Source organism: Agelaius phoeniceus, chromosome 6 (assembly GCF_051311805.1).
Source record: "Agelaius phoeniceus isolate bAgePho1 chromosome 6, bAgePho1.hap1, whole genome shotgun sequence".
NCBI lineage: Eukaryota > Metazoa > Chordata > Aves > Passeriformes > Icteridae > Agelaius > Agelaius phoeniceus.
In genome coordinates, this window is record NC_135270.1 from 12,538,959 (window position 1) to 12,561,565 (window position 22,607).

The following is a 22,607-nucleotide window of genomic DNA, read 5'->3' on the forward strand; positions in this document are numbered from 1 at the left end:
AACGGTGTTTGTGTAGTGTGAAGTGACTCGCCCTGGTTTAGCCTTAACAAGATCCCTCCTATATATTTAATGACCTGAATGTAAAATTTATGGCTTGGAATGCCCCAGCAGCAGAGGAAGCCTTCAGCACACAAGCTGCCTTTTGCAGGGCAGGAGAAATGTAATCCCCTGAGGTCTGGGAAGTCTGAGTGATGTAGTTATGGCTGGCACTTTGAATATATGTGTAGACTACTTCAAAATAAATATTTGCAGTTCTACTCTAACATACATCTGGGAGGGTGAGAACTAGCATCTATTAATGTTTCTTCAAATCAATAATTTTGAAAATTTTACACTGAAATAATTTTGCTGTTGCACATAATAAACAGAGGTTGGTGTGGGTGCATACTGGGGAGAAAATCACCTGCCCTGTGTGCACCATTTCCTCCTGTTTTGAAGGAAACCAACCCTTCTCACGTTTCAGCCTCTTTGAAGAAGGGAAAATAAAGGTAAGGGAGCTCTTGCAAGACTTGCCATTTTAATCTCTTGTTTTGACATGTGCAGCTTTTGTGTTGCTGAAACTCTCATTCACCTGCTGCCTCTGTGTATGAAGAGAACCAGACAGGTAAATTCACTTCAGTCTCCTGGGGGAAGCTGTGAGTGTCTGATTCCTCCCCCAGTGTCACCTGTGCCTCTGCTTTGTGCTTGGTGCCACCAGCTCAGGCCCTGCACAGAGCACACTCGGGCAGGAGGCTGGGGTTGCACCTGGGATAAGCACAGGGAGATGCCCTGGGAATAGCTGTGTCCATGGAATGCCTGGGATGGGGCCCAGATCCCAGCCCAGCAGGTCCTTTGCCTTGGTCAGCACTGGAAACACAGAGGGGGTGAGTGTGGAGCCACTGGACAAAATGGGCTCCATTTCTCAGGAGCCTCAACCTGACTCTACCTTTGTATGTTAGAGGATTTCTCCAGCTCTAGCCATAGTCTTTGTCTAGCTACAAATTATAATTAAGTAGCTCAGTAAATCCTTCTGGATTTTTGTATCCAATGCTTTTAGAAAGGACTGGTTCGTAGTCTCTAAATTATTCCAGTTATTTTCCTGACTATGCTAGAAGTGACCCTTACCAATGTACTGATGGACAGAAATCTTATTTTAATACATTAATTATTGTGATTACATTTTCATAAGCTCTTCACGGTCTTTTCTCTGGAAATGAATTCTCTAAAAATTTTTCTTTGTGCTGAGTTAATTATTCCTTTCAGACCTACTGCCTACTTCTGTTTCTATTAAATTATACCACTCTTTCCTTTCTTCAGAGTTTTCTGGGGCATCTCTGCATTTCTTCAGGATGTGGCAACTACTAACAAATCACTTCTTTTTAGGGAAAGATGAGAAATCAAAGAAAAGGAGGGGAAAAAAAAAAAGGACCGACCCAGTTCCTGCATTGCCTGCTGCTGCTTTGCTGCTCTCCCCTTCACTGGGAGGCAGGAAAGAGCAAGAAAAGTGGGTTTGTCCCTTGGAGCTTTTCTTGAGTAAGGGACAGTGGTCACACACAGGCTTGTCTCCAGTGAGGGGATGGGAATTTTTCTGAAATGTGCCTCTATTTAGATACATTGTATAGGGAGGGGGAGAAATACCACCAGCTAATCTGTGCAAACAAATGATTTTACCACTTAACCCCTGAGCTGTCCAAACTGAGCCCCTCCTTCAGTGTGGATCCTGCACCATTTGAGCAGATGATTTACTGCTTCTTCCCCTTCCCTCTTTCTCAGGATTAAAAACCAAGAGAGGAATTAGGCTTTTATCTCGTTTGTTACTCCTGAGCATTGAGCAGATTTTCCTCGGAGCTGTTGGCACAAAGTGCCTCTGTTTGTAACACAGAGAGGCAGTGGAATTGCAGGGCTCAGAGCAAATGCTTGTGTGCTGAATGGAACCACAGGCTGCAGCCTTGGAGCTGCACTGTGAGGGGGCTTTGCATGCCCCACCTGTGCTTGCAGCTTTACCCTTTATGAAATAAGCCAGAGCTGACTGGGCATTTGTTAATACATTGGGCAGAGTGCTGCTACTCCATGAAGCTTTTATACTAAAAATTGCCTCCTGGTTTCAGTGTCAGCAGCCCTTTTGCTTCCTCCTTGCCTTCAGGAGAGCGTGGATGCAGTTGTATATCTTTATTTAATCAGCTGGAAAAGTGCCAAATGGCTCCCAAGGTGAAAAATAAGGTGCTTTTATCCTCCTGGCCCTGTGTGCCAGAGTGGAGCAATGGTCCTGTCGTGTAATGAGCTGAGTCAGCATAGGGAATACAAATTCTATTCCCCTGCAGACTGTCAGCCCTGTTACCCTTCTGCAGGCTGCCACATTCACTGAGCTGGGCTGGCTCAGGTGCTGTGGCCTTTCTGTCAGGCTGTGCAATAATGTGCTCGGGTTTTATGGCGTTCAGACTCATCAGCTGGGTTTTTTCCCTCCTCTCTCCCAGGTCACACGAGAAGGAGCTGAACACACATGGACTGTCCTGGCTGCAGAACTCAGATGTGTGAGTTTACCCACTTAAAGGGGGTTGCTGTTCTGGCATCATCATTGCCCACTCTGTGCCAGCCCCACTCCCCAGGCCAGGAGCAGGAGCTGCAGGGTGCCAGTGGTGCCTTGGTGAGCAGAAAGTGTGAGCCCAGGCTCTGTTGGTGGGGCAGAGCCAAGGGCAATCAGTGTCCCAGCTCTGGAAGTGTCCTACAAGTCTGGCTTGGCATAAATCCTGGGCTAAGCTCTGCTTTTCTTGTGCTTTGCCTAGCACATCAAAAGTCTCTCTCAGTTTAACAAGAACCAAGCCCACGGGGGTGTTTACAGATCTGTACTGTCTCTCTGAGGCTGAGCTGCATTTTTTCTGCACCTAGTCCATGCAACAAATGACTTGGAAAGCAGAAAGTTCAGGGAAGCACCTGCTGCCCCCACCTGCTGTTGCAGTGAATGAAACCCAAGTGTGCTATGAATCCTGATAAGAAAATTACCTTCTGTAACTGTTACATTAATCAGTCTCTATAGTATGAGACTCTATTAAGTTTGTTAATGTGCATTAGTTTGTATTGTACACTGTAATGGAAAGAGGACTGAGGACTTTGTTCATCCTTAAATAAAACAAGTTAAAGGACAGGCCAGCCCCAGGAAAAAGGATTTTACTTCTTGGAAGCCTAGAGCTGCCCATGAAGACTAAAGGACACCTCTAATGAGCCAAGGTAATGCCAGCATCCTCTATCACATCTGCCAGCTTTGTCTGGGACCAGAGCTAAGTAACTACAGCAAGGCTGGCTCCAGCAACAGCTGGGTCATTAGGCAAGCAGCACAAAAGCTGCAAAACCATAGCTGCTTTGCCAAGTTTTGCTCTGATTAACAATCAGTGGTGTGGGTGCTGGTGATCAGCCACATTGTGCTGTACCCGGACATTTGATGGCTACAGAAACCCTGTGTAAAACCGCATTTAAGGTGCCCCAGTTTGGCTGGGACATCTTTTGAGACAGTTTTCCTGGGTGCTTGAGAGGACAGTGATGATCCAGACTGCTGCTGGCCATGCTGTGACGAGACCAGGGCCACCCCGGGCACAAGGTACCAACCCTCGCCATGGTGGCCGCGGGGCTGCATCCGCCCAGCCCGGGGCGCTGGGAGCTCTCACCGCCCGGTGCTCCGGGAGCCGCGCCCTGGCGGCGGGGAGGGAGGGACGGAGGGAGGGCGGGGATGTTACCGTGGGTGCTATCCCCGGGAGCAGCCCCGCTCCCCCCGCCGGCTGCCGCGCTACCTGCGCCCGCTCCCCGCGTCACCGAGCCCGGGATATAAAGCGCGGGCGGCCGCGCATCCCCAGCGCTGCTCCGTATCCTCACATCCCCGCATCCCCAGCGCTGCTCCCGGGCCGCGCAGCTCCGCATCCCCGCATCCCCAGCGCTGCTCCCGGGACGCGCAGCTCCTCATCCTTCCAGCTCGGCCGAGCCAGCCGCTCGCAGAGGCAGCGGAGATGTTTTATTCGGGCATCCTGACAGAGCCGAGCAGGAAAGAAGTGGAGATAAGGGAAGCGGCGTCTCTCCGCCAGCAGAGGAGGATGAAGCAGGCGGTTCAGTTCATCCACAAGGATTCCGCAGATCTCCTCCCTCTGGACGGGCTGAAGAAGCTGGGCACGTCGAAGGATACTGTAAGGCTCTGTTGTGTTTATTGGAAGGACTGCTAGGGCAGTGTCTCTGTTAGGAGAAGTTGGTTGCGTGTGGGAACTGATTGTGAAAAATGGGACTGTAGCATGCAAAGGAAGGGGGTAGAAATATGATGGTAGTTATGGCATGTAAATGGAAGGGAGTCGAAATCTGATGGTAGTTATAACCACAGCTGTTTTCTTCTAGTAAGTACTTTTAGATGCCTGGCATTCAGAGTTAATGGCATTTAATTTTTTAAATTATTTTTTTCACTTTTGCATGAAAATGGCATTCTGTTTGCAGTACAGAATTCCTCTCTGGGTCAGAGTAAGTCAAAATGACTTCATACAATGCATATGCACACACACATGTTGGCCTGTGATCTATATGTACACACAACACATAATCATAAAGATTCAGTGAAGTATAGTCACTGGTATTTCAAAATATAAAACTCTCAAGATCACACTTCAATAAAGGCCAATGCATATATGGGGCTTCTTAAACCAAAGAGACATAGTTTTAGGTTTAAAACATTTACATATGCAGTGATCTATGTGATCCTGTACTTGGTGTTATTCACCATGTCTGGGGGCTGGAGAGCATTTCTAAATACTGTGCAAACATTTCAGCTTTCTCTGCTGGGAAAGGATACCCCAATGTAACATCAACAGTTCTGACATAAGGAGTAAAATTTAGAAAACATATCTACCAGGGAAAGCTCCTTTAGGTTTTTTGCCCAAGTGTTGAAAATAGCTTGCATCTTGTAAAACAGTATTTTCTTTTTTTCCAATGCACGATATGGGTTTTATTGTAAACCAAAGTAAATATTTTTATTTTTAGTGTTTTGTTTTGACAGAGCCTTCCTGCTCAGCTGGGTTAGGCTTGAGACAAGTGGAATGAGTTGGCTGTTCTCTGCAGTGCACATGGAGGTGATTTTTTTATATCTCAAGGGTTTTGCAATTGCAGGAAGTGAAGCTCCTGCCCAGGGAAAGGCTCAGAAGGAGCTTTCCTGGTCACCAGTGAATTGCAGCTCTCCAGCAGGGAGTTGAAGTGCTTTTCAGGGAGGGATGGCTTTATTACTGTTTTCAGCAGAGTCTAAATGACATTTTGTGGCTCTGTGACCCTCAGTGAGCAGGACTGAGTCCCTGACGTGGGTTCTGCTCTGCCCAGGTAAGAATCAACAGGTAGCAGGAGCCAGGGGCACTGAGCACTGAAGTCCCTGCCCTGCAGAGCGAGGACCAGGTTTTGTACCAGCACCAGGGGCAGAGCAGGGGCTCCTTGACACAGAAATGTCCCTCGAGGTGTCCTCCCTGCTCCTGTGCCATGGCTGCAGCACCATCCCTGCTGCACCCACAGCCCCTGCAGGGAGGATCTGCCTGGGGAGCCCTCTCCAGGGATGTGCCAAAGCCCTGGGGAGGGCCACAGCTCCCAGATCCCTCCAAGAACAAAAAGAAGGAGGTGAGGTGGCAGAGGTGAGATGCCCATGGGGCTGGGGTGAGACCCCAGCTGGTCTGGGCCCCCCCTGCAAAATGCCCCTTGTCACCATGGGGGGGTTGGCATGTGTGGCCAGGGCTCCCTTGGCTACAGGCTCCTGCCCCAGGGGGTGTGCAGGGAGTCCCCAAAGTGAGGGCACTGGCCCTGGCCTGTTCCCACAGCTGCAGAGAGGATCCTGTGGTTTCAGAGATGGTCCCTGGGGTGTGTTGCAGTGAAGTGATGCTGCCACACTCACCCCTGCCACAGCCAGGGTGGGAAAGGGCACTGCTGTGTGGGAGGCCACACTGTGTGTCCCCACTGCTGGGGCTGCCTAGATGTCACAAGGGCTGTCCCCAGGAGGGGGGGAGACTGTGCATCTCTGAGACTGGAGACCCTCCAGAATATGGGGCTTCACTTTGGCCTGGCCCCAAATTGAGAGGCCCATGCCCAGAGGGGCTGAGCTGCATGGTCAGGAGGCCCAGGGCTCTTGGCCCAAGGTGTTTGCATGGCCTCCCTGAGGATGGTTGTGCCTGTGCCCATGGAGCAGCAGGTGCCTGTGCTGGAGCTGCGTGGCTGCTCAGGGGCTCCTGGCATTATTAATGCAGGGCTTCCCCTGGGGCTTTTCCAGCAGCCTTGGCAGAGCAGAGATGAGAGAACAGCTCCTCAGAGATGGTGACAGGTGGTGAGAACAGATCCTGTCTGTCACTGTGGCAGCTGGCACTGCGGTTTTGGGGAGAAATCCCCTTCCCTGTGGCCCTGGTGCGGGGGTTCTGTGCACAGCAGAGCTGCTGCAGGTCAGCAGGGTGGCTGTGCTGGCATCCCCTCTCTGTGTGCCATCACTCAGCTCTCCTGGTGATGCTGTGCACAGGCAGGTTTGATAAATGCTGCTTGTGATCATCCATTTCAATGCTCTCATCATTCCCAGTGAATTACTCTGGCTCAGACAGAACTCCAGCTCCTTGTTCCCTTTAGGTACTGCCCTCTGTCCAGTATTGAGACCAAGCTGTAGCAAAGCATACGCTGAATTTGGCAAATGCTATGCTAGATGTGGAGAACAGAAATGGCTTTGTTTTGATGCCTTTTCCCTCTATTATCCTCTTTTCTGAAGCCCAAAAACTGGCCTGAGATGGTCTTTAGCTGGGATGGGGCTTCCTGACAGGGTAACCACGGCCCCCCTCCAGCCTGGACAGGCCATGCTGGCCCTTGCAGCTCCTCCACTTGTTGCTTGCCCCCAGAGCCACCAGAGCAGTTTGGAGCAGCTTTGTCTGGAACAGCCCCGCATCATTTGACAACCTGGGCAGCAGAGTTATAAATAGTAACAAAAGCAGCAACAGCAACAAAGGCATTTCCCGTTTCCATCGTGCTCTCAGAGCTCCCCTGGGTGCCCCCCAGCCCCAGCTCCCCACAGCTGGGGCAGCATGGATGGACTGCAGCACGTTGAGGAGTCCCCAGTGCCCTGCTGTGCACGCCCAGAGTTTGGTGTGTGTCACCTGGAGTGCCAAACTCTCTGATGCTGTGTGCTCTGCCTGCCCAGAGAGCTGGCTGCTGCCTGGGCACACAGGGGGCAGCTCTGTCCCCCCTCAGCACCCCAGGAGAGGGGCTGACAGCACATGATGCTGTCAGGGACATGTGTGAGCTTGGGTGAAGGGTGGGAAGAAGAGAGAGAAATTGATTATTTCTTGGGATTAGCTCTGTTGATGCATTAAAACTCTTTTTTCCCTCCCCCTCTACTGTCTAGGTACAGAAAAAAGGGCAAACCTCTTGAGATGGATTTGTGGAGGAGGGGAGCTGGTATCTTCCCTGACTTTCACCTCCACCTCAGTGAAATTGTTGATGGATCTTGTTATCCCCAGATCTGGAAGCCAAATAGAGGGAAACCTGCCAGGGAAATGAATACTGCAAGCTGCAGCAATGCACTTGCTTGCAAATCACAGAGGAACAAAGCTGGGCAGAATTATTTGTGCTTCTGACAGACAGTGGTAACTAAGGTCAGCAGTAGATGATGTCTCCCCTTGCTTCTTTAGGTCTTCACTGTGACATTTTTAGGGGATCATAGCTTTTTGCAAATCTTGGGGTTGGAAATGGACCCATCTTATGAAAAAAATCCTGATTTCTATTTATGTAGTGCTGAATGATAAAAGGAAAACTTATTTTTTTGCTGACACAATGAAATGTAACGTTCTATACTTTTATAAAACTTTCAACAGTTTTTTGCAATGCAAAGGAATATTGTGCCAGGTGATCTGGGTTCCTTCAAACACTGCCAGGCCCAGGCTGGAGGGAGAACACAGCTGCCTTCCCCACTGCTGTCAGGAGGAGGTTTTCCTCCTCTTCCTCCTCTCCCTCCCTCCCTCCCAGACATGGTCTGCTTGCAGTTTGCCAGCAAAATGTGCATTTGCAAATGTCCCCTGGCACATTATCCATTTACCAAGTACATATCCATCACTTGAGTCATCTCTGTGACTAACATCCCTCACTCTGGTGCACACAAGAGTCAAGGGAAATCCAAGTTAAAGCAAACTAATTAATAGCCTGAGACAGGATGGTGCTGCAGGGAACCTTTTCAGCCCCCTCTTGCCAGATTATTGCTGTATTGGAGCACAACATAAGGAATATTTGTCTCCCTAGAGGCAGAATTTGCTGTGGTTTTCAGAAGGGCAAGCATCAACAAAAGACAATCCCATTTGTGCTGGTAACTTGTGACTCCTGAGTGATGGATTTGTTCCTTTTGGTGATTGATCCCATGTAAGAAAACCCATATATGCTACTGATTAACAATCCATAGGAGAACTTGTAGTTAAAAAAAATGGGTTGAATTAAATGGTAGATGACAGTCAATAGCAGTGAGGTGTGTGGTGGAGATTGAGGCCAGGCAGATGAGAAGAGGCTGATGGCATTCAGGAGTTTCTCTTGGTGCTGCCTGGGTGGGGCTGGGCACAAGGAGGTGCCCACTGAGGGCAGGCTGTCTTCTGCCAGCTGGGTGAGCATCATCCTTTACTTCTACACTGCCCTAGCCTTCCTGTTGTGGTTTGTAAATGATGTGAAGAATTAGTGTTCAGCTGTGTTCCTGAGCTGCAGTCAAACCTAAAGGGTGAAAAGGACACCCCATCCACTGTCAGAAAACCCTGGCCTGCATTTTTGCTCTGGTGAGGAGTGCTGGAGGTGATGACAGGGCTGGAGGTGATCACAGTGCTGACTGTGCCCCTACAGCTTCTGCCTTGTGCAGGGAGCTCTCACTTCCAAACTGTTCTGCTTGTCCCTCACACAGGGCCCAGCAGCAGTGCAGCCAGTGCCTGCCTTTGGTGCAGTCAAGTGATGCTGGTTTCTGCTGCTTGGCCTCACTGAAGGCAGCACCATGTCAGAGCCGATTCCCCCCCGTCAGGAGTTGGTGCTCAGACTCAGGACGTGCTCTGGAGTGGGCTGGTCAGACACAGCACCTGCAGCCCCAAATGGCCATGGGATTTTATTTCAAGCAGCAGAAGGCAGGAGGGTAGAAAGTGGGGACACCAGGAGCTGCCACGTGCCAGTGCCCACTGGTGCTGTGCAGCTGCCCCAGCCCACGGGTCTGGTCCGGCTCCGCTGCCCGCGCCGCACCCACAGCGCGATCTGACGTGCCAAGGTGGCTGCAGTTATTTTAGGAGGATGCCAAGTTGCATCAGACTTCTGGAAGTGGTGTTATTTAACATGCTGTGCACAAAGGTGGGCACTGGCCAACCTGGGGAGCCACGGCCCAAGGTTTTCAAAGTTATCCTGACTCTGATATTCCCTTGGGATGAGGAGGTTTTCTGGTTCAGATGTCTCTGCTGGCATACAGGCATGTTTAACATCAATGCAAAAATTCAGGGATAAGCCAGAAAAAATGTCTCACCATGGAGAAATTAAAATCAGAAGGAAAGGCATTAATGGGGAGGGCAGATTAGCCAGGCAGAGAAATGAGCAGATAATCAGGCAGAGTCATTTCACCTCCAGCAGAGTGTGTGCATCCATCTGAGATGAACATTAAACATAAAAAGGCTTTTGGGAAAGAGGTTGGAGGAGATCTTGAGAGGCAACATGCCTCTCCCAGAGCAAATGGAAACAACAGAGAAAGAAAGAAATGCTGGGAATTCTGGGAGAATACCTACCTGCCTCAGATGAACTTACCTCTTTCCTTCCTCTCCCTTTCCTCTCATGGTATGGCACTCAGGATTGGTCCCATTTAGCAGCTAAATAAAAGTACAGGGGAAAGAGGCACAGAGGGCAATTTTAGACATTATTCATACTAAGGTGGTGAATATAATTGGAAAAGTGATTTGTTGCATCCTAATTTTTCACATCACTATGGAATTCCCTTAATGAAGAGATGAAGACAGTTGTGGTTGAAACACCAGCTTGAAAAGGCCAGACTTGTTTGGATTCCTGTATGCAATCAAACCTTGAATTTGGGTTTGATAAAAGAAAGGCATCCCTCCAAGGTCTCAAAGGTTGATAGTTTGAAAGTATTATCCCCTTTGTAAAATCAAGCTCTTTTCAGTCAAAGACAGGTAAGCCAGAACTAGCTGGGAAGAACAGCTATAGTGTGGGAATTAGGGAGAGTGAGACTTTAGGACCTACTTCCCATGCCAGCAGTGCTGGCCCTGGGCACCACAGGCAGTTGGATGACACAGAACACTGTGTGGCTTTCCTCTGACTTCAGCTGCTCTTCTGTGTGTGCTCTGCCTTACAGCAACCACATAACATCCTGCAGAAGCGCCTGATGGAGACAAACCTATCCAAGTTCCGGGGCAGCTGGGCTCCAAAGGATCTCTCACCACAGACCAACAAGCTGAACCAAGCCAAACTGGGCAGCTCAGGGAAAACTGAGGATGAAGAGCTCATAGTGGTGAGCTGCCAGGTAATAGTCTCTCCACAGCCTTTTGTGGTTTTTTTTCCTGCAGATTTTATTTCCCACAGTCTCAGGCTGTGCTCTTGTTCTGCATGTTTCCCAGCCAGGTTTGTGTTCCCACAGGACTGTCACAGCTCTGGGGATACACTCCCTCTGCAGCTCCAGGCTGCTGTGGCAGAGATGCCCACTTGGGAATCACAGAGAGACCTGGTGTGGGGGGTGTCTTCCCTTGCACATCAGGGCAGAGGGGATAGTTAAGCTGGGGCAGCATGCTGAAATGCTGGGGTATAATTATCCATGGCAAATCCTTGTGTTCACAGCCTGCTTGTTTTCCTCAAGTGCCATCCCTATTTTCTTTGCCCAGGGGCAATTTCACATTTCTCTTCCTTAGCCCCGTGTTCATTTCTATTTCCCACTCTCCGCAGCATTCCCTCCTGCCTGGGGCTGCCCCATCTGCTCTCTGCAGGGGAAAACTGTGGAAACCCAGGGCACTGGGAATATTTCTGTGTCTGCTCTGGGGTGCCCTGACCCCCAGGGGAGCAGTGACTTTGACCCTCATTCATGGAGAAAGACTGGAATCCACAAAAGTGTGCAATAGATTATAGAGAGCAGTGTAGGTGTATCACTTAGGTGAGAAATTTAGTTTTTGGGATTTTTAGTATGTTGTGGATGGAAGCAAGATGGAGGGCACAGGGTGTTGTCCTGGGTTTCTTCTTCATGCTTCTTCCTTCTTCTTCATGGGTTTGGGTGGCATTTTGTAATTGGGCACAAAAGTCTGCATTGTGGGCTCTTTGGGATCAGTTATTGGGTTAAAAGGGAAAATAACCCAGGTGTCAGTTCTTAATTGGATAGTTTAGTCTTAAAAGACCTTGTAACAAGAGATTGTTGGCCATTTTGTGCCTTCTAATGAAAAGCTGCCCAACTGACAGTAGTGAGACTGTTTTACTGATAAGAAATAATCAACACCTGAGTCCAAACATGAACCACTGTCTCCAGTGCCTTCAATGCAGACCCAGAGAAACTGATACAAATGAGCCAGGGAGGGCTTGGGACCCCATGAGCATCTGAGAGTGCAGGGGGCAGGGATGAGCTGGCATGGGAGAGTCCATGGTCACCAGAGCTCCTGGACACTCTGGTGCTCATCTTGCATCCCTCACATCATTTCCCATCTCCTCTTGCTCTTGCAGTGTGCGGGGAAGGAGCTGAAGGCCGTGGTGGACACTGGCTCACAGCACAACCTCATGTCAGCTGCCTGCCTGGACAGGCTGGGGTAACTATCCTGGGTTTCTGTTCTGCAGGGGCAGCACAGGCAGTGGCCTGGGGCTGGGGCTCTGCCCAGGTCAGTGATGGTCATTCTGGAAGGGCTGGGCGAGCCCCTGACCCTCCTGTCCCAACCAAATCCTGTCCTAATCTTAAATGGCAGGGAGGTGGAACAGAGCAGGGTGCCACCCTATTCACCTCTGAGGGAATCCCTTCAGAGGGTTGGATGCATTTGCATTTTTTCACTGCCTGCTTGTCACTCAGTGCCTCACAAAACAGCTGAACCTTCCCCAGCCCTCTGTGTCCCCAGGGCAGCCCAGCCCAGCTCTGCAGGCTCCTGTGGCAGGACATGCCCCCAGCCTGCTGGCCCAGTAATGTATTTACATTTTCCCATGTAAAGAAGCTGTGTGCATGCATCTTCTCAGAACTGGGTGTCTGATGCTGCTCCCAGTTACAAATTTCTCTTGGTTAAAGGAGAAGGAAATGTATTTATGGATTATTAGAGGTGACTGACAGCCATTTGCAGCAAAACTCTCTGTCATCTCTGAGGAACAGGACCAGGCAGCAGCTCATAGGATATCAAGGAGGTTTTGGCACTTTATTGCCATGGAGTCATTGCTTTTTGCAGCTAACTTGCAATAATTATGAAAAAAAAAGAAAATTACCCCTGCTACTGCACATCCCTGAATGAATGGTGCCTGTTCTCTCCTAACATTAATTACTTCTTTGCACAACAGTGCTTAGTGACTAGAAGGTGTTTGTGCTTAATCCAACCTGGGGAGCAGCTCAGGCAAGCTTAGGATGGCCACACGATGGCATTTGGAGGGATTTCCTGCTCTGGGACAGCTCCTCTGCTCCCTGTGCTTTTTACATGGTTTTTTACAAGCTAAGAACTCCCAGTGCAGGTCTTGCAGCACTGCTCTGCTGCAGCAGCCCTGTCCTTCCAAGAGCACTGGAGAGAGGTCAGAGCCTGTTTTACTGCCCAGGTCTCAGGGCACCTGGTGCCTCCAAGCAGCACTTGTGTGTTTGATGCTCAGCCTCAATTCCCCCTTTCTTTTTCAAAGATTTTTTGTGTCTTTGTCATGATGCCAGTCACTCTCTCCCCCTCACCCTGAGGAAAGCAGTGCAGCAGGCTCACAGCTTGCCAGTAGGAGAAATCCCCTGTGGAGCTGTAGGAGGAGCAGGAGGCAGCCAAGGAACTCATGAACTTCTGATTGATGTGCTCCTGCTGATTTTTAAGGCCACACTCCAAGAAAGCAGCAGAGGGGATCCAGCTCCTTTTCCCTGCTACCCCTCACCTGTGTTAAATGGTGTGGGCAATGCCCACCTCAGTCCTGGAGCCTCTGAAGGGGCTGGCCCCCAGGACAGACAGACACACACACACACACACAAGCACTGCTGCAATGCGGCTCAACAGAAAGGCACCTCAAACAGCTGAAACTTGATCTGGCTTTTATCTGAGGGAGAGATCAGCACCTCAAACAGCCTTCCCATTAGATTCTAGTTCAGTTTAAAAGAGAAACTGAAGCTAAATATTTAATTAGTATTGTCAGACCACTTCAAAGGGTGTAGGTAGAAACTGTACCTGAAGTATCTCTGACATCCTTTTTTGTTTTCTTTGGGCTGAATGTGATTGATCTGTCCCCATTTCCTCAGAACAAAGCCAGCAGCAGCACCTAACAAACTAACAAACATGGACTGGGCCACCCTGGATGCGAGGCATGTTCTCCATCCCATGTGAGGTATGGGGAAAAGGGGGTGCCTTATTACTCTCTACAACTCCCCAAAAGGAGGCTTAAGTGAGGTAATGAGTGACAGCACCAGAGGAAATGGTTTCAGGTTGTGCCATCAGGAAAAATTTATTCCCTGCAAGGGTGGTCAGGGCATGGAAGAAGCTGCTCAGTGAAGTGGTGGCATCACTGTGCCTGGAAGTGTTCAAAGTATGTGTGGGTGGGGCATCTGGGAACACAGCTGGACATGGTGACCTTAGAGGTCTGCTCCAGCCTCAGCATTTCTATGATTCCATGGGGACACAGTGTCAGCTCCACTCGTGGAAGCTGGAGTGAACAGACCCTTCCTTACACCCACAGTGCATTTGAAGCAATTCTGCATTCCCCAAATCTCGGGAAATCGTAGGAAAGAGATTCCTCTGGTAAAACCCAAAGTGCAGCACAGAGCTGTGCTTGGGCAGCACTGTGGGTCATGCTGAGGTCTGCTGGCAGTCTGCAGGTTACCCCCACAGAACCTGCCAGGGAAGCAGCTTTCCAATAACAGCAGGATGAATGAGCAAGCTAAGAGCACTTCAGGCGTAAGCACCCTCCAAACACCACTTGCTCCTTGCTGGAACAGCCAAGCCATGGCCACTTGATGTTAGGAGTGTTTTCAATGCCCACAGGTTAAAGGAGCATCTCAAAGCACTCCCTGTGGAAGAGGAGGTGGTTTCCTTGCCAAACAAGGTGAAAGCCATCGGGCGGATCGAGTGTCTGTCGCTCACGGTGGGAGCGGTCCCCGTGGAGTGCGCTGCCCTCGTCGTGGGTGAGTGCACCACCCTCTGCTCCTCCTCCCCGGGCTGGGCTCTGCTTCCTCCCACCCCAGCAGGAAAAACAGAGCTTTAGGAAGATGGTAAAATTCAAATAGAGGCAGTTCTTGTTTGGGTCCCCAGGGGGAAGGGGGAGGATGTGTTCACAAGCTTGGCTTTGCCATGCTGATGGAGCAACCACTGCAGGCACATCTGCCTGCCCTCCTGTGCCCTCCTGTTCTCCTCTGAGTCAGTCCCTTTATAAACAGGGTTTTGCTTAGCACAGCAACCACGAAGGAAGGATGGAGTCACTGACAAAAAGCCCAGGAGGGTATTTTGAATGTATAAATCTGAAAGGTCCTGTTTTTTTTTTTTTTTTCCAGAAGAAAATGACCAACCCTTTTCCTTTGGGCTGCAGACACTGAAGTCTCTGAAGGTAGGAGTTTTCCAGCAGGATGCTGATGGGGGAGCTGGGACCACTCTAACTTGCAGTTTTCCCTCTTACCTAAAGGTATTTATTCTCTCCAGTGTGTCATAAACATGGAGAAGCACCACCTGGTTCTGGGGCAGATGGACAGGGAGGAAATCCCGTTTGTGGGCGCTGACAGTGCAGAGGCAGGAGAGCAGTAAGTAGCCTGGGGAGGTGAGCTGCATGTGCATCTCTCAGCCTGCTGGCAGTGCCCCCTGGCAGGGCCACACAGAGCTGCCAGACCCTTTGCTGGAGGTGAGTGAAAGGTCAGTGGCCCTGGCCGAAATTGTTTGCATCAGCTCATCAAATTTTGAAATGGAGTCCTGAGTTTTCAGCAGCCTTTGTCAGCTTTTACTGCTTTTTTCTCCTAGTAAACATTGTGCATCAAAGCAAGTGTCTGACAAGACATGCACAGGGGAATGCCTTAGGAAATGTACTTTTTGGAGGTCACCATAAGGACTCCTTGAGGCTGCTTTGACAGCATTCGCACACAAATCTTTGTCTGGAAAATATTTATGAAGCAAGGCCAACAAACCCACATGAATGTTTGAGAGAGAGATCCTGCCTGCAGATAACGGTGTTGCCACTTCTCCCCCATCACCCCAGCAGCCCTGCTGCCAGCCCCTCCTGGTGTCCCAGATTTTTCCAGCCTTATCTCACTAAAGAGAGATAAATATGTGCTGTAAGTACAGCTCATATTTAAGTGTGTGTAGCCGTGGTGGCTGGCTCTGCAGGCAAGCAGGCAGGGCAAACCCCCACTCCCCAGCCCTGCATGGGGCTCTCTCTTGCAGGGTGCTGTGAATGAGAGATGTTTCACTGATTGCTGCCTCTGACTCACGAAACCTGCGGGCACCGAGTGCCTGACAGGGCGTTTGCACTTCGTGCCTTGGCAGGCAGCGCTTGTGGCTGCTCAGCAACCTAAAAAACCTTTGCTCACTGCTTGAGAAAGTGCGTCCGGTGGGCGATGTAGGTCAGCGTCCTGTCGCGACCAGCCCCGGGCTTTGGGATGTGCTGCAGCCCCCGGGGTTTGGGATGTGCTGCAGCCCCCGGGGTTTGGGATGTGCTGCAGCCCCGGGGTTTGGGATGTGCTGAAGCCCCCGGGTTTGGGATGTGCTGCAGCCCCCCGGGTTTGGGATGTGCTGCAGCCCCCCGGGTTTGGGATGTGCTGCAGCCCCCCGGGTTTGGGATGTGCTGAAGCCCCCGGGTTTGGGATGTGCTGCAGCCCCCGGGGTTTGGGATGTGCTGCAGCCCCCGGGGTTTGGGATGTGCTGCAGCCCCGGGGTTTGGGATGTGCTGCAGCCCCGGGGTTTGGGATGTGCTGCAGCCCCCGGGGTGGTTTGGGATGTGCTGCAGCCCCCGGGGTGGTTTGGGATGTGCTGCAGCCCCGGGTTTGGGATGTGCTGCAGCCCCGTGCAGCTCAAACCTGCTGTGCTGGGAGCTGCCGGCTCCAGGAGCCTCGGAGGGAGCGGGGAAGGAGCTCTGCTCCCTCAGCCGATTGTGTGCATGGGGAGGGCAGCAGGGATGTAGGGGCTGGTCCATGTCAGGAGCAGAGCTCAGGGTCCCTGCTCCGTGTCCAGGTCACCCCCTGGCATGTGTCCCGGAGAGCTGCTGGCCCTGGGGACAGCGTGTGAGCCCAGGGAGCGCCGGGCACACACCGGGGGAGCCAGGCAGGAGCACAGCCTGGGCCCCCTGCCTCCTTTGGGATACAGATGGACAGACACAGCGTGGCTCTGTCACCGCTGCACTGATAAATAATTTCTTAGAACTGCTTTAAAAGCCAAATTATGCTGCCTTTTTTTTTTTTTCTCTCCATAAAAAGCACCTGTTTTACTAAATGTCTTTTCCTTCTTGTTTCAGTTTGGAGGCATAAAGAGAAATTGAAACATCATCCCCACGTAGGAGCTTGATATCAAAGAAATCCTGTGCAGCTGTTCCAGATGAAACAGCAACGTGCTGCTTTGAAAATGTTTATACTAGGCTACAGCTTGAGTAGAGCTAAATGAAATCCTGTTTGTAGCCAGTAATTTAGAGATATTGTCATGTTTATCTATGGGTTTTGAGAAACAAATGTGTGCTTATTTTCTGGACTTTTCTATATAGTGTCCTCTTTATTACAAACAGTTGGGAAAACCTTATGAATTTCTTCTGATGAGAAAAATAATTTTTATAGTGGCCTCCTATGAGTTATTGTACTTAGCTGTGATTAGAGGCTACCAGAATGAGATTTTTATTAATGATTTTTCCAGGGACTAAGCATTTATATTCACTTAATTGATATTGCCACATTCAAATGGCCATTACCAGGAAGTTACTCAGAGTAAAATAACAATGTTCATACCACCTAGGAATTATAGCTCATCCTGATAGCATAGTATTGTTGCCATGTAATTAGGGATGCAACTGCTGGCTTGATGACAAAGAGCAATTGCAGAATTATTAATGGATTACAGGCTTCTCTGCAGTGGCATGGCAGAAGCACAGGAACAGGGTCTGGGAGGGCTCCCAGGGTGATCTCCCAGTGTGGGGCTGGTACCAGTGCTGGGGCTCGAAACCCTCTGAGCAGGGTCCTCTGGGCAAGTCTTGGCTGCCTTCCTGTGGGGGTGGACAAGTAAATCAATCATTACACCAGGCCAAAAAGCAACAAATGAGCACACGAGTGTGGTGTCTGGAAAGCAGGAGCTGCAGTGCCCTTGGCTGCCCCTGCCAGCAGGACCTGTGCCTGTCCCTGCCCAGCCAGCACCAGCCTGAAGCCCCTGCAGCGCCCAGGCCAGGGCTGGTGCAGGTTATTGACCCCAGCTGCACTTCAGTGCTGGTGCCAGAAATGCCATGTTCTTTGTACCTGTCTACAAACTGCTTGGGTTCCTAAGTGCAACCCTTGATTCCTTGGGTTCCTAAGTGCAACCTCCTCAGGGGAGGTGGGAGTTTTTGCCAGGACAAGCCCTTCATTTGGTGTCACTGTCACAGGGTTGCTGCTTCCCGTGCCACACGGTATTGCCTGGGGGAGCCTGGCCTTGCACAAACGCAGCTTTTTATGTTTTCACAACCTGTTGGGAATGAATCGCTGCCATCTGCTGAAGAGGCATCTCTAAAATTCAGAATAATCTCCTTGTGGTGTTGTGCATCTGCTGATGGCCAGTCCTGCTGCAGCTGGAGCCCTAAGGGATGCAGCTGTGCTGCTCTGGTAGCTCTGACTTTCCAAAAGCGCTTTGGCCCCGCGTCGGCCGCAAGCACCGCCGGCATTCCCGCTTTGGAATCCTCTTGATGGTTTTGGCTCAGGATCAGAAAGTTTTGTCATCTCATGGCCTTTGGCAGCCAGGCTCCTGCCAGCTGATCCAGTGTGTGCCCACCCTGCCATCCCATGCCTGCCAGAGCATCTCAGCTGGAGCTTTATCTCCTGCAGTGGGTTTGAACCTCTTTTCGATATTGGGTATATCCAGCAAATCTGAACTATCTGTATTTTGAGCTATTTTCTATTTTGGTGATAAGTTTCAGTGCTTTCTCTACATACAGTATTTTATATAACACAGCTATAAATATATATATATTTACAGGGTTGGGCTGCTTGGGTAGTCCCACTGATGTGTTGTAGAAATATTTCACTAAATATGAAATATATTTGATTATTTTATATGCTATGAGTTTGGTATTTTGGTACTTTTTTCTTTCTGTGCATATTACTGTGCTAAATGTCAAATTAAATCTAAATAAAGTTACACCATTATTGCTGTTTATTTGCTTGTGTGCTAGATAGGCTGTTTTTAATTTGTTTTCAGTGCATGCCTCTGTTAAGAAAAGGGTTTGTTTCATTCTTAGGTCTGTTGGGGCTCTACAGTGCTTTTGGAAATGGTGTTGGGAATTGCCATTGAGCTGAGGGAGAGTGGCAGTTGGGATGAATTAAGCAGGGCAGGCTAAATGGCACACAGCACTCGGGCTGAAAGGTGAGCACTTGAAATCCCAACCTTCTGTCACCATGGCTCTCCCTCCCGAGGGAGGAATGAGATCGATGAGACCCTGCTGTTACCAGGTTTAGCCTTTGGACAGCTGTTTTGGTGTTTATCTTGTGTTCAGTTAGCTTGCAGGATGGATATGAGAGTCCTTTGTAAACTCTGGAAAGCTGGGAAAAGAAAGTGGCCAGAACACGAGAGGTGAGGCATGAGTGCCACTTCCCCAAAACTTTGAGTCTGGATTTAGGGACTCCTGTCTCTGCCTGGATGGGCTTCAGGATTCTTCAGCAGTAGTTGAGGTCTGTCTTACTGATGAGAAATTATCCTTTCACTCACTCCAAGTCCCACAGCAACAACCTTTGGTGGAGCAGCAATACTCCACACCCAGTGAAATTGCTTCTCCTCAATGCTGGGCTGGCATTCTGAGCATGGAAAGAAACCAGGTTCCAGCAATAAAATGGAGAAAAAAAAAGAGAAGAATCAATGTACAGGCAAAAATAATGTCTCATGCTTCCTGGAGCTGCTACAGGATTCTAGATTTATTCGTGGTGCTAGAGAGCAGAGCCCCAGCACATGCAAGTTGAAAATCCATGGGCAAAATTCCATCCCTTCTGCACAGTGGGGCTAGCCCTGGAGATGGGGGCCCTCCAGAGGTGGCTCCTGTGAGCAGGATAAGACAGGGCAGCTGCTATGGGAGACAGGCATTCACCTCAGTCTAGAGGGATTACAGGACAGGGGAGGTGATATCAGATCTCTGTGCCAAGCACTTGCACGGTCACAGGGGTAAATGGAACAGCAGCTGAGCGTTGCAGAGCAGCTCCACAAGCCCTGCGTGCTGCTCCTCTCCAGCACAGCTGGGTGCCTGTGCCCCTTTGGCAACCTCTCCCTGGCATGGGTCTGCAGGAAGGCCTTGTAACCCAGGGACCTTGGCAGGAGGTGGGGGCAGAGAAGAGGGCAATGCCTGCAGCCATGTGGGATGGGGAGGACTCAGGAGATAAAGAAACAGCTGTGAGAGGATGTTATGAGAAGCGTCTTGGGTAGGAGAGGGTTTTGTTGAATGCTTTATTCAGCTGGTTAATGTCACCATACTGCACATAAACACCTCACAGGCGAGGCCAAGCACAATCCCCTTCCCAAGCAGCCTCAGGGAAGGTGAGCCAGCTGCTCCTTGGCCAAGGCACTGTCCCTTGTGGTCAGCAGCACGTGGTCAGCAGCACGTGGTGGGACAGAATGCCTTTGCTCCCTCCAAGACCACATCTTGTCTTTGTTTTGGTCATGCCTAAAGCCAAGACAAATCTCTCAAAGAAGAAGACATTAAACAGAACCCTGGTGAGCCCATTGCAGAGCTTCCAAAGCTGCTGGAACATGCAGGATCTTGATGCTTGGGCCCTTGCAATTAAGGTGGCCCATGTGGGCAAGGCATCAACACTTGATGAAAATTTTAGAGACCTGGAGATCTGGTGGAGAGTGGCTGTCAGCTCCTAACTCATGTCTGTATCTCATTGCAAGTGATGCACCCCAGGGCATGTGGGCAGGCAGCAGCAGAGGAGGAGCACCCTGGGGCTGCAGAGAGGGGCTCACCCCACAACCCCTCCTTCCACCACATTTGCTACTTAACTCCTTCTGGGCTGGCCACTCTGCAGTGGAAAGTCAGAGGCCACTGCCAGGAGCAGCCCTACAGCCATCACTCACTTGCACTTTGGTCCTGCTGGGATCCACCAACATTTGTTCATCACCAGCAGAGCAGCTGATTAGATGAGAGCTGCTGGGGTGTCTCTTCACAGTTATCTCCAGGGTAATCTGTTGTCTAATAGCTCTCCAGGGAGGTCCTTTTTACAGGCTTTTCTGTTACTGATGATGAAGTGATACTCAACATGTTGTGAAAACAAATCTAATTCTTATGTCTCAGAAGCAAATAACTTGATGACTTATTTCTATATAAACATATGCCTTGGGGCTGTATATTGCTGGGTTTATTTTATGGGGTAAACATCAGCTGAGGCCTGTATTGCTTTATCACCTGCTGCTTAATAGATGGAGGTGAAGCATCAGGTTTCCATTAACCAAAAGTCTGCTCCTTTTCCTAAGCTGAGATTCCTCTTTTTTCTTTTTTCCATGGGCCCTGCACTGTTGGCAGTAGCTCACCCATGTGCTGGTCTCCTTCTCCTCCTCCTCTGTTAACAAGCACATGGCTGATGAGGGGCTGCAGGCTCTGGAGATGACTCTGCAGGTATCAGTGACATTTCACCAGAGATGGCTTTGCTGCAAAGGCAATTGATTTAATGATTTTGTTACTAGAGTGCTGCTGCAACCACTTCCCCAGGATGAGATCTCATCACTCCCAAAGTGGGTGAGAAGACAGTCGACAACCTAAAAATATCGGGAGTTTAGGAACAACAGGAAGGCACGGCAGCAGGAGAACTAGCTGGGGAGAAAGCTGCTGCAGGGACTTTCTCTCCTCCTCTTGGCTGCAGTGGGATCGATGGATGAGCGGGGCTCGTGGCTGGATCCTCCAGAAAGGCACCTGGGCTCGCTCAAGGAGAGCTGGTGCAAAGTCATTTTACACCTAAACCCGCCCAGAACCCACACACAGGTGGGGGATCTGCAGAAGGTGAGGAGCTCTTAGTGCTGTTTCAGCCTGTGCTATTCACATGCCCTCTGAGCAGAGAGAGATTCAACTTTCTCAGATTTCTCCTGAGAGAAGCTGTGAGAGAAGCAGAGAAAAGAATGATCAAAACAATTCTTATCTCATTTGCTGCTCCTGTGTTTGTGCCCATGTGGAATGTGTTCTGGAGATTGTTTACCCGAGGTGATTGCTTGATTGGATTCTGGTGATGGTTGTTTGGATACATTGGCCAATTGGATCCACGTGTGTGTGTGTTGGGACTCTTGGGCAGAGAGTCAGGGGTTTGCTAGTTAGTTAGTTAGTGATAGTTCTTGTTAGTGTAATATAGTTCTACTATAATATAGTATAATAAAGTAATTAATTAGCCTTCTGATATCCTTCTTCCTGCCTGTTGGGCATCATAACACCGAAATCTGCCCCTCGTATCTCCACCTGCTCCCCCAGACAGTGTCAGTGTCAGCATGGATTTACTGCTCAGCACCTCTCACCTCTCTCTCAGAGACCAGGAGAAATGACCTCCTCCCTTCAGTGGAGCTGCTGCAGGTGAGGAAACCAGTGTCTTGCACCTCGAGGTGCCTCTGGGGCCTCATTGCCTGTGGGGCTGGCACAGCCCCTGTGCTGTGGTACCCAGCCAGGGCACGGGGACCCTGCTGGGGGCAGAGCTGTCCCTGTGCTTTGGTTAGCAAGCATCTCAATGGCAATGCTGGCAAAGGCAGCATTGAAAAATACTGTGCAAGGAAGGAACAATACTGAGATCTGTGACCTCAGTGAGAAAACTAACATATTTTAAAGTGTTGCTATAAATCTCAGTCCTCTGTTCCTCCACAAACAAAGTCACATGGAGAGATCAGGAGAGTGATCAGGCACTTGACTGATGCAAAACATACTGAGTCATGGAGAACAGGGGCAAAGAGAAACTGTGCAACACCAGACGGCACTGGCTAATAATCTGAAAATAAAAATGTAATTGGGAGTTAACCATTGGTCTTTCCTAGATCACAAATCAAAAGACCATTTCAAAATCCCTGGGTGGAAGACAAAGCCTAGGATGGATGAGCTGCAGCCCAGAGACCTGGTTTTATCCAGGCCAGTAGAGATCAGGACACATGAAAATGTTCAGGACTTTGCCAATAGTCTTGATTGCTGGTGGGGAAGTAGAAAACCCGTAATTAGGCAAAATGTGGCTTGGAGCTGGTGTAACAAAGAAACTAGGCCTCAACAGTGCAGTCATTTGAGAATCCAGTGAAGTGGGTCTGATGTGGGAGGTGCCCTGGGAAGGCTATTCAGCCTTCTGGTTTGGCAGGCTT

At 50.0% G+C, this 22,607-nt stretch overlaps 1 protein-coding gene across 1 annotated transcript; it reads left to right on the forward strand.

Moving 5' to 3' along the window:
* Positions 1 to 3,690: 3,690 nt before the first annotated feature.
* On the forward strand, positions 3,691 to 18,461 carry NRIP3 (nuclear receptor interacting protein 3). The gene is made up of 7 exons (XM_054635046.2): positions 3,691 to 4,148; positions 10,325 to 10,492; positions 11,671 to 11,753; positions 14,139 to 14,278; positions 14,645 to 14,697; positions 14,790 to 14,887; positions 16,588 to 18,461. Exons 1-7 carry the CDS (start codon positions 3,975 to 3,977, stop codon positions 16,598 to 16,600), a joined length of 729 nt encoding a protein of 242 aa, XP_054491021.2. The 5' UTR covers positions 3,691 to 3,974; the 3' UTR covers positions 16,601 to 18,461.
* The last annotated feature ends 4,146 nt before the right edge of the window (positions 18,462 to 22,607 follow it).